Source organism: Triplophysa dalaica, chromosome 4 (genome assembly GCF_015846415.1).
Source record: "Triplophysa dalaica isolate WHDGS20190420 chromosome 4, ASM1584641v1, whole genome shotgun sequence".
NCBI classification, from domain to species: Eukaryota; Metazoa; Chordata; class Actinopteri; order Cypriniformes; family Nemacheilidae; genus Triplophysa; species Triplophysa dalaica.
Genome location: NC_079545.1, coordinates 11256301 through 11268485, shown reverse-complemented (window position 1 = coordinate 11268485; position 12185 = coordinate 11256301). Strand labels below are relative to the sequence as shown.

Below are 12185 nucleotides of genomic sequence, written 5' to 3'. Positions count from 1 at the left end.
AAATACATGCAGTGAATTTATTTATGCAATTTCTGTGTATTTTGTGTTGTGCTTCACTTTTTTTCCACATCAAATGGTTACCACACCATATCAAGTATTTAGACAAATGTTCGTGTCACATATTGATTGAATAATGTAAGGGAACTTTTTATCCTAATACCTTTAAGTTGATTAACTCAAATACACTAAATATCTAAGAGAGTTAAATCAAGATTATCATTTAATTACATAAATTCTCTTTTACAATAACTGTTTGACTGCACTACGTAACCTCACAGCCTTTGTGGCTTATACAGAAGCACAACAGGGATGAGTCTATACAGTATTATGCATAAAGTTTACTCCAATTTTTTTTCCATGATTTCACCATTGCTTCCTTTAGTACAATATTATTTTAGTCTCCTAGTTTCTTAACTGGATGTGATAAATAAACTATGAAATGATTGTTTTCTGCATTTTACTCTTAAAAATAAAGGTGCTTAAAAGGTTCTAAAGAACGATACATTCAAAGGTTCTTTAAAGAACCGTCTCTGTTTTACCTTTTTATAATCTGAAGAACCGTTTTTCGCCACAACAGTCTTTTGTGATGGCTGTTAAAGGTTCTTTATGGAACCATTTTGACAAAAAAAGGTTCTTTAATCTATGGTATTGATTCTTTTATTTTTTTTAATCTCTCCATTTTTTTTAGCAAAATTCTTTTATTTGGCTCTCGTAAACTTTACTCTGAGTTTCTTTTATTCGGATTTAACAATAAATGTGAAAATAATTCCCACCATAATTTATCAATATCATTTTTACAAGATCAAGCAGACATATTTCACATGATAAACACAATTAATAGGAAACAAATCACCTGAACGGAAAACGAAACCTTAAACAGGTGTGTAGTCAAATGACGTATGGTTCTGTGACGTGCTTCAATTAACCTGGGCATCTTCATCACCTGACCATGGGAAATTCCCTCTCTTGGGAAACTCAAGCATAAATTATAAAAATCAAATCAATATCTTACTACTAATGTTGATCACATAAAGCATAGCTATTGAATACAATTTTTTTTTTAAACTTTCATTTGTTTATCAGGTACTCATGCTTTAACCTTTTGATTTATAGTTCCTCAAGCATTATATCAGTGTATCTGCAGAATGGAAAACGAAAGTTGCTGAGCAAGCTTCAGAAACAAAACAGTGTTGTGAGGCGGGGCATTATAGATGTCCTATAAAGGGTTAAGGCTTCTGCCCTGACCCACACTTTTCAATTTTGGAGTGACTTTAAGACTCTAGAAAACCAGTTTCAGAAAAGAAACTAAACGAAAGATAAGACGAAAAATAATTGACATTCTCGGTAAGCCCCATATCATGATAACAAAACATAAATACATTAGAATAAGTATCTATAAATTCATAATGTAAACTAACTTGTTTTTTGGAACTCATTTGGACAGACTCATGATGGAGATTATCGTAAAGGGATTCAATGGAAACACAGAACGTCTGACGGTGGACTGTGATGCCACAGTTGGTAAACTGAAGCAGCTCATCTCAACACTCTTCAGTGTGCGACCTTTTCAACAAAAGCTGTCTGCAAATAATGGTCAAAAAACCAACCTTGATGATGAATCCAGAAGCCTCAGTAGTTACGGTCTGCACTCAGGGTCCACTGTAGTGCTCCTCATCACAAACCCGTTCCTGTACAGGTGTTTGTCAAGAATGAGGATGGCCAGATAGGTACTTATGAAGTTTACCCCGAAGAGACAGTAGACCAACTCCAGGCTAAGATCTACAACAAGGAAAGAGTACCTGTGGATCAGCAGAAGCTCATTTACAATTGTAAACAACTGATGCCTGGAAAGAAGTTGCAGGAGTACGACATCAAACCTAAAAGCACAATTTTCATGACACTCCGTCTCCGATCTGGTTAATGAAGAACAGTCATGACACAATTTATTGTTGTTACAAAGATTAACATTGTCAAGCCTAACACTGGTAGTACTTTGGATTTATTTAAATGTTGGAGGATATAATATATGTATACATTTATGACATAAACCACTTTTTTTAAACCTTTAGCAGTTTTGTTGTATTTAAACTGTTGTAATGTCTTAATAAGATACATAAAGCAATATGTAAAATTCTTAAACCAATAAACCAAAACTACATTTGTTGCACCAATTCCTGGTTATGTGTTTTATTCATAACACCTTTTACCCAAATGAAGCTCTATTTGCCGATGTACAAATGAGATTGCACTCAAATCCATTTCATTGAATTTAAAAGTGTTCTGAAAACCACAGTCTTGAACATTTAGGAAAGAAGAATAACAGAGTATTCGGAGCATCATGTTCAAGTTTACTTTTACATAATAATATTTATATAATAATGTAATTCAGATAAATGAATATTTTATGACAACTTTTCATTTATTTTATTTATTCTTCACCCACCTGCAGAACTCATCTAGAATAATAATATCATGTGTGAGGTGAAACCTATTGTTGTTTCATAGGCCGGGCCTATACAGGCTAAAATATGAACTAGTATTGACAAAGGCAAATACTAATAAGAAATTAATAAAATGATTAACCCGACTGTAATCTAGCGAATACCTGGATTAAAAATCTACCGTATACTTTAATTTACAATCAGAAAGTTTTTTAACCAGAGTATTTTAATTTATGGGCAGTTGACAATAAATGTGAAATTCTTCTCCATTTAAAATAATGCTGGGCAATTTTCAACACAGAGTCAGGTCAAAAAGGGACAAACCTGTTGGGTTACAATAACCCATAACATTGTTTATTATTTAGGGTAAAGCAATTGAGCATTTTCAGGTTAATTTACAAAATCCTTTTTTGACCCTATAGGTTGACATGACATTTCCTCATGATTTTTTGTGCTGGAAGGCTACACACCTGAAGAACAGCCACCGACTCAGGATTGCAATGATAAGACACAGTATGTCAAACACTGCTTATATTCATATTTAAACAAACATTAAACCCAGAATAGCGATTTAACAAGTTCAGGCATGTTTGTGTTCATGTTATGTAATAGACAGCAGATGGGAAAAGAGAGTCAACAAATCACCTGAAAGGAAAATGAAACCATTACAGGTGTGTTGTTAGAATGGAGGAGGAGACATTAGCTGTGACAGCTGATCTGTGACGTTTTCCCTTGACATTCCTCATCACCTGATCACGGGGAATTCCCTCTCTTGACAGTGTTTGTTTCTTGCACCGTTATTTCTAGTGAAAGCATGAAACTCGTAACTAATAGTTTACTACATTTACATTTAGTTATTTAGCAGACGCTTTTATTCAAAGCGACTTACAGAGAGTTCATGGAGCAATAAAGCGATCACAAAGGGGCAATAATACAATAAGTGCAAATAGTGCTCCTATACTTTACCCTATATACTACTGTACTAGGTTTAAAACTTCTAAAGCAGGCTATGGAATTGTACCACAGTTTCCTATAGTAGATGTTTAAAAATGTATTTTTTATGCAAGTCTATTAATGTTATTGTTAAGCAAATTAAGTGTGGTATGTTTAGCACGTATTGGTGTTGTGCATCCTGATGATTTCTCAAGCATTACATCAGCGATTATGCAGAATGGAAAACGAAAGTTGCCGAGCAAATATTCGGAAACGAAACTGTTTTTGGGGCGGGGCATCAAGGATGCTTTATAATGCCTGTACCCTGAGCCAGACTGTACCCTGAGCCAGACTGAACCCTGAGCCAAAGTAGAGTTGTGTATGTGATATTAGTGAATCATCTTACAGCACCAGACTCAAGAAAGAAAACCAGTAAAACGGTAAACAGCGACGGACTTTTCACATCCCGGTAAGCTCTTTATCACATCACACGATAAACACATTAGAAGTGCGCTGAAAAGTTCAGACTTTTAATTTAGCTCGTGATTCAGTAGTTCTAACTTGCTTTTTCTCATTTATTTGACAGGACCGCGATGGATCTAATAATTAAAGGAATAAATGGAAACACAAAACGTCTGCGTGTGGACTGCAATGCCACAGTTGGTCATCTGAAGCTGCTCATTTCGCAGCACTTTGGTGTGGACCCAGTTCAGCTGAAGCTGTCTGCAAATAATGGTTTACGAATCAACCTTGACGATGATTCCAGAAGCCTCAGCAGTTACGGTTTGCACTCGGAGTCAGTGGTAGCGTTCATCGTCACGATCCCTGGACCTATGCAGGTGTTTGTGAAGAATGAGAAGGGCACAACGAGTACCTACGACATTGATCCCAATGAGACAGTGAATCAGCTCCAGCAGAAGATCTTCAATAAAGAAAGAGTCCCGTTGGACCAGCAGAGGCTCATTTATAGCGGCAAACAACTGGAGTCCGGAAGGATGTTGAAAGACTACGACATTACAAATCAAAGCACCATTCACATGACTCTCCGTCTCCGGGGTGGTTAATCGAGAAGTTTGACCTGGATCTACAATCATCATCCCCAACATTCCTACTGAATCTAATCTGTATATTCTGATGGAAAAGACCAGAAATGCAATATAACAGTATTGAAAGTTTGAAAAGTTTGCACATTATTGTCTTAACGTAACAGCATTTAATCATTTGTGCCATAGGCCTATATATATTATACATTTATTGAATCTTTTATTGTAATATTTAAAATGTTTTCTTTCATTGTAAATAAAAAGATAAAAACTCTGACAATAATTGCGACATTTATCATATTTTATCGACTGTGATCAACGTTCTTGTTATACAAAACCAAACTTATACGATTTGCAGTTTATGTAAAAAAAAATATATATATTAATTTCTACATATGTAGACAATATTCTAGGCCTATTTTATAATCTTGGCAACAAGCAACTATAGGAAATAGTTTATTAAGCAGACTAAACTACTGATCAACTTCACACTCTTGTATATGTACAGTATGTTCATTAACTGAAATGGGTTCAAACCTTCCAGTTTATCTTAAGTAACTCATTTTAAGATTGTTTCGAAGGCGGAGAAGTATATGCCTATCTTGCCCTGCAAAGACCAAATTTATATACCCGACTTGAAAAATAAGTTAAATCAACCCAGAAAGAACAAAACTGTTTACATATTCATATAATTGCTGATCTTGTATTTATACAACTAAAAATATGGATCTAGGGAATATAAATAGTGTTTTAAAGCCAAATAGGTTGACTTTGTTTGAAGGGTATATTGTGCATTCTCATGCATTAGCGATTATTCAGACTGGAGAATGAACTTTGTTTCGAGGCAGAGCATGAAGGATGCTTTACTTTCTACACTCCGCAGTGTAGTCGGTGGCGCTGTTGTTCACAAGAAATTGACTTGCCAACAGCTATAAAACTAGATCACGAGATTTGCCCATAGAATTAGGGATGGGCGATAATGCAAAATCTCTCGATCCGATAACAAGTAAATACAAGGTCAGTATCACCGGTATCGATACCGATACTTATTACTTTCAAAAGCATTCATCATTGTCATGATGTATGTGGTGAATGCATCATCTGTATCAGACGGAAAGATTTTGTAATGTGTGCTCTCAAGTGCAAGTAATTGTCATGTGTATGTTAAAACCAAGGACAGATTTTAAACCCTTTTGAGCCAAAAAAAATATTTTTACTACCGCAATGATCTATAGATTTCTAGACATGAAATTCACACAAAATTATTAAAAGCAACGTCTTTGAACTAAGATTTCTTTTTGTACAGAAACAATATAATTCCAAAACAACTTCTCCTAACACATCTCTGTCTGTAAAACATACAAAAATAAAACAATATACATTTTAAATAAAATGCACAAAAGTATTTCAAAATGTTTTTGTTATCGTTTTTTAGATTTTTTAAGAAATTTCGTGCCTGGGATGTGTTGCCCGTTGGTCATGTAACTGCAAAACTAGCGCGTAACTGCACTGTTCTCAGTTATTTTGTAAGGAGATTTGTAAGAGCTGTGATCCAACGGCAACAATTACATTTATTCATGCAATTCCTATGTGTTCTCAGCTTTCGTTGCCTACTTGTATGTTGTTATGCTTCGTCATTAAAATGTTTGGATGAACTTTGTTGTGCTTCACTTTTTACACACATCGAATGGTAACCACGCAATATTAAGTATTAAGACATATTTTCGTATCACATATTGATTGGTAAAAATCAATGCGTTTTATATTCATAGGTATACACAGTACACGAGAACATGTGAGTTTACACTTTACACATTTTAATTGTGTTTTATGTTCATTTATTACATCCACGAACCCTGATAAAAATGTGAACTTTTTATCCTAATACCTTTAAGTTGATTAACTCAAATACACTAAATATCTAAGAGAGTTAGATCAAGATTATCATTTAAATACATAAATTCTCTTTTACAATAACTGTTTAACTGCACCATGTAACCTCACAGCCTTTGTGGCTGTTACAGAAGCACAACAGGGATGAGTCTATACAGTATTATGCATAAAGTTTACTCCAATTTTTTTTTTCATGATTTCACCATTGCTTCCTTTAGTACAATATTATTTTAGTCTCCTAGTTTCTTAACTGGATGTGATAAATAAACTATGAAATGATTGTTTTCTAAATTTAACTCTTAAAAATAAAGGTGCTTAAAAGGTTCTAAAGAACGGTTCAGTCAAAGGTTCTTTAAAGAACCGTCTCTGTTTTACCTTTTTATAATCTGAAGAACCATTTTTCGCCACAACAGTCCTTTGTGATGGCTGTTAAAGATTCTTTATGGAACCATTGGGCAAAAAAAGTTTCTTTAATCTATGGTATTGATTCTTTTATTTCTTTAATCTCTCCTTTTTTTAGCAAAATTGTTTTACTTGGCTCTCGTAAACTTTACTCGGAGTTTCTTTTATTCGGATTTAACAATAAATGTGAAAATAATTCCCACCATAATTTATCAATATCATTTTAACAAGATCGAGCAGACATATTTCACATGATGAACACAATTAACAGGAAACAAATCACCTGAACGGAAAACGAAACCTTAAACAGGTGTGTAGTCAAATGACGTATGGTTCTGTGACGTGCTTCAATTAACCTGGGCATCTTCATCACCTGACCATGGGAAATTCCCTCTCTTGGGAAACTCAAGCATAAATTATAAAAATCAAATCAACATCTTACTACTAATGTTGATCACATAGAGCATAGCTATTGCATACAAAATTTAGTTTTAAACTCTCATTTGTTTATCAGGTACTCATGCTTTAACCTGTTGATTTATAGTTCCTCAAGCATTATATCAGTGTATCTGCAGATTGGAAAACGAAAGTTGCTGAGCAAGCTTCAGAAACAAAACAGTGTTGTGAGGCGGGGCATTATAGATGTCCTATAAAGGGTTAAGGCTTCTGCCCTGACATTGTCAAGCCTAACACTGGTATTGTAGTACTTTGGATTTATTTTAATGTTGGAGGATGTCAGTTTTATGTTTATTTAAACAAAATGTTAAACTATTTATCTAATATATGTATACATTTATGACATAAACCACTTTTTTTAAAACCTTTAGCAGTTTTTTGTATTTAAACTGTTTTATGTAATTTCTTAAAAAGATACATAAAGCAATATGTAAAATTCTTAAACCAATAAATCAAAACTACATTTGTTGCAGCAATTCCTGGTTATGTGTTTATTCATAACACCTTTTACCCAAATGAAGCTCTATTTGCCGATGTACAAATAAGATTACACTCAAATTCATTTCATTGAATTAAAATGTGTTCTGAAAACCACAGTCTTGAACATTTAGGAAAGAAGAATAACAGACTATTCAAGTTTAATTTTACATAATAATATTTATATAATAATGTCCATCCATCCATCCATCCATCCATTTTCTACCGCTTATCCGAACAACCTCGGGTCACGGGGAGCCTGCGCCTATCTCAGGAGTCATTGGGCATCAAGGCAGGATACACCCTGGATGGAGTGCCATCCCATCGCAGGGCACACACACTCACTCACTCATTCACTCACGCACTCACACCCTACGGACAATTTTTCCATAGATGCCAATCAACCTACCATGCATGTCTTTGGACCAGGGGAGGAAACCGGAGTACCCGGAGGAAACCCCCGAGGCACGGGGAGAACATGCAAACTCCACACACACACAAGTCGGAAGCGGGAATCGAACCCCCAACCCTGGAGGTGTGAGGCGAACGTGCTAACCACTAAGCCACCGTGCCCCCCGACAGATAATAATGTAATTCAGATAAATGAATATTTTATGAAAACTTTTCAGGACTAAGCATTCTCCAGCGCGGCATGTCCTGCTGTTCACTCTCATCGAGGAGAGGGATGAACATTATCGCAGCATTAGGTGTCTGGGCGTCCAGCACGCTGAAGCAGCGTTCGTTGACACATCTTGCCCGCACTGCGGGCAGATTGTCATTCAGAAGTTGCGGTCACTGGTGTCTGTCTTCCTACGGGAACCAGCCACCATTTCGTCTACTACCCGGGTTGTGACATCTGTGGCAACGCCCCCGATGACAACCCACGTTAGCAGCGTTAGTGATATTGGGAACTCTGCGAACGTAAACCCGCCAGCCAAGTGCTCACGGGCCGATCGCACCCCGATTCGCTCTTCTGATTCGCTCTTCTGTGCACCTGTGCCGCAGACGGCTACTACCTGGGGGGAATCGGCCACGCCTACCGTCCAAAGCCCGTAAGACTTCGGCATCATTGGTGTCGAAGGCTTGCGATGCCGCAGGCCAGGCTGCCCCCACAGGCGGCACCCCGGAAGCAGAGGTCGATGGGGAAACCTCCACCCCGTCAGCAACCTTCTCGCGAGAAGGGACACTGACGGGAAGACCCCAGGGAGAACAACATCGGGCCGACCTTCACAGCCACGGCTCTGATCGGTCGGAACGGGGCGACTCCTGCCTCGTCACCAAAGCCGGGCCCTTTTCAGGGCCTGGCGCCCACTTACTCACAGAGTTTTTCCGTTCTCCCTGGGTGTACTTGTAGCAGATCGCACACTCCAATGGACTGTGCTCGGCGAACCAACCTCACACCCTGGCGAGGCGTGAGGTCGTACACATGCGACAGCTGTCACTACTCTCAAACTGTCAGTGCGTGCCGTTGTCCCACCAGGCAGGCAAAAAGGCGGAACCAACCTTCCCTCCGGGGACCCCCCGCCACAGACGGTTAGCTCTGCTAGCCGACGAAACCACCCCCGGTGGGAATGATGAAGCAGACCATCCCCTTGGTCACCCTGTCACAGTCCCTGGGAGCTCGAGGGCTGCCCACACTGTTTCGCTGGCTAATGAGGGCGGTCCGTCTTGGTTACTCGATCCAAATCGCCAGAGACAAGTTTCGGAGCATCATCTCTCCCTCTGTCAGAGGCAGGGACGCCTCCTTACTTCGGGTAAAGGTCACCACCCTTCTGGCAAAAACAGGCATCGAGTTCGTCCCTCAAAACCAAGATGTTCAGTGGGTCACGACCCAAACTTCATCGTTCCCAAGAAAGACGGCGGGTTGCGCCCCATGGGTCTGCGTACCCTGAACAAAGCACCTTCACATGCTGCCGTTCAGGATGCTCACGCAGAGGCGCATCCTGACATCCATTAGGTGTCAGGATTGGTTCGTGGCAATTGACCTGAAGGACGCTTACTTTCTCGATCCCCCTCGACACCGGCCATTCCTATGGTTCGGGTTCCAGGGGACGGGCATATCAGTACAGAGTCCTGCCTTTCGGTCTGTCCCTGTCTCCACGGGTCTTCACGAAGGTCGTGGAAGCCGCCCTTTCTCCCATCCGGGACAAAAGGTGTGCGGGTACTAAACTATCTCGACGACTGGCTTATCTTGGCACACTTGCGAGATCTGTTGTGTACACAGAGGGACCTGGTGCTCCGGCATCTAGATCGATTGGGATTTCAGGTCAGAGGCAGAGGTCTCCCCAGGGCAGAGTACCCTCTTTCTCGGTATGGAACTAAACTCTGTCACTATGACGGCGCACCTGTCCGCAGCACGCGGCCAGTCAGTGTTGAACTGCCTGGTACACTTCAGGCAGTCGGCGGTCCCCCTGAAACAATTTCAGAGGCTCCTGGGACACATGACGTTCTCCGCGGGGGTAATACCCCACGGATTGATGCACATTAGACCGCTTCAACACTGGCTACAGAGTCGAGTTCCAAGGACAGCGTGGCACACCGGCAGCAGGCGCATGGTGATAGACCTCTTTGCCTCCAGCGACACCACCCATTGTCCGCTTTGGTACTCCCTGACCGAGGCCCCCCTCGGCACAGATGCCCTGGCGCACAGCTGACCACGGGACGGGCAGAAGCACACCTTCCCCCCCAGGAGCCTCCTTGCACAGACACTGTGCAAGGTCAGGGAAGAGGAGCACCAAGTGTTATTTGTTACACCGCATTGGTCTAACCACACTTGGCTTCAGAGTTGATGCTCTGGACAGCGACTCCCCCTGAAGCATTCCTCAGGGGAAGGACACGTTCTGGCATCCCAGATCAGACCTCTGGAACACCCATGTCTGGTCTCTAGACGGCATGAGAAGATCCTGAGATGGCTACTGCCCCTCTACGGCAGAGACCATCACTCAGGCTAGGGCCCCATCTACTAGGCAGTTACATGCCTATAGACGGCGCCTCTTCTCGTCCTTGTGTCTCTCTCAATGAGAAAGACCCACTGAGGTGCTCGATCAGGATTGTGTTGTCCTTCTTACGAGACTGGAGACTAACATCTCCGCTCCAGACTGAAAGTGTATGTAGTCGCTATCGCCACTCATCACGACTCAGTTGATGGAAAGTTTCTAGGGCAACACGACCTGGTCAGCAGGTTCCTAAGGGGCGTGAGAGGGCGGAATCCACCTCATCTCCGCTCCATACCCTCTTGGGACCCTACGTGGGTCAAAGAGCCCCTCGGAGGTTCCGATCTTCCTCACCTGAGTAAGACGGTCCCCCTGTTGGCGCTTGCATCCTTCAAGAGGGTAGGAGACCTCCAAGCATTCTCTGTGTCCCCGGATTGACTTGAATTCGGCCCTGGTAACTCTCACGTTATCCTGAGAGCCAGGCCTGGATACGTGCCCAAAGATCCCACTTTTCTCTTTCGGGACCAAGTGGTGAACTTGCAGGCTCTCCCCATCGGGGAGGAAGACCCAACCCCATCCTTGTTGTGTCCTGGACCGGACGCAGAGCTTCAGTAGCTCTGACCAGCTCCTTGTCTGTATTGGAAGACAGCAGAAGGGGAAGCTGTCTCCAAGCAGAGGCTGGCGCACTGGGTCGTGGACGCCTTTACGAGGAATTCCGTTCTCAGAATCTCCCATGCCCACTGAGGGCTTACTCCACACGGGGTATAGCCACCTCATGGGCACTGACCAGAATCGCCTCTCTAGCAGACATCTGTAGAGCTGCAGGTTGGGCTATTCAAACACCTTCGCAAGGGTTAACAACCTTCGCATAAACTCTGTGTCCTTCTTACCCAGACACTGGTTAAGAACATGCATTCCATCCATCACTAAGCAAGCACCACCCGGGGGTTGGCTGGGCAGAGCAGCCTTCCCCCTTAGGCCGGGATACCATATGAACTATCACAGATAGCTCTAACCGGACCTAGTCCTATCGGATGCAGTAACACCCCCCTGTGGGCTGTTCCGTCTGATATATCCTCATGGCAACGGTTCCCACACATGGTAACCCATGAGCTTCCCCAGGTGGGCCTCCACCTCGCGGTTAACTACCCAGTCCGCACGTTCCATGCGTTCTCCTCCAAGGAAGAGACCATACCTATATCCACCATTCCCTCCCCGCGGGTAGGAGGTGGCCTCTGCTGCGCTTCTCTGATTAAGAGCCTGTCGTTCTTGACACAATGTCTCGTTCCCTCCATCAGGGAACTGAGGTAACATACGTAACCAAGACGTTATATTCATATTTAAACAAACATTAAACCCAGAATAGCGATTTAACAAGTTCAGGCATGTTTGTGTTCATGTTATGTAATAGACAGCAGATGGGAAAAGAGAGTCAACAAATCACCTGAAAGGAAAATGAAACCATTACAGGTGTGTTGTTAGAATGGAGGAGGAGACATTAGCTGTGACATTTTCCCTTGGCATTCCTCATCACCTGATCACAGGGAATTCCCTCTCTTGACAGTGTTTGTTTCTTGCACCGTTATTAATGAAAGCATGAAACTCCT

The 12185-nt window shown here is 41.4% G+C and overlaps 1 protein-coding gene and 1 pseudogene across 1 annotated transcript; both read left to right on the top strand.

Moving 5' to 3' along the window:
- Positions 1-1265: 1265 nt before the first annotated feature.
- LOC130419516 (polyubiquitin-like) lies at positions 1266-1966 on the top strand (annotated as a pseudogene).
- A 1733-nt stretch (positions 1967-3699) lies between these two features.
- LOC130420109 (polyubiquitin-like) lies at positions 3700-4700 on the top strand. The gene is made up of 2 exons (XM_056747201.1): positions 3700-3843; positions 3961-4700. Exon 2 carries the CDS (start codon positions 3968-3970, stop codon positions 4436-4438), a length of 471 nt encoding a protein of 156 aa, XP_056603179.1. The 5' UTR covers positions 3700-3843; positions 3961-3967; the 3' UTR covers positions 4439-4700.
- The last annotated feature ends 7485 nt before the right edge of the window (positions 4701-12185 follow it).

Excerpts from the sequence above, each read along its gene's own strand:
- LOC130420109 (XM_056747201.1), top strand. The coding sequence starts at position 3,968 with ATGGATCTAATAATTAAAGGAATAAATGGAAACACAAAACGTCTGCGT.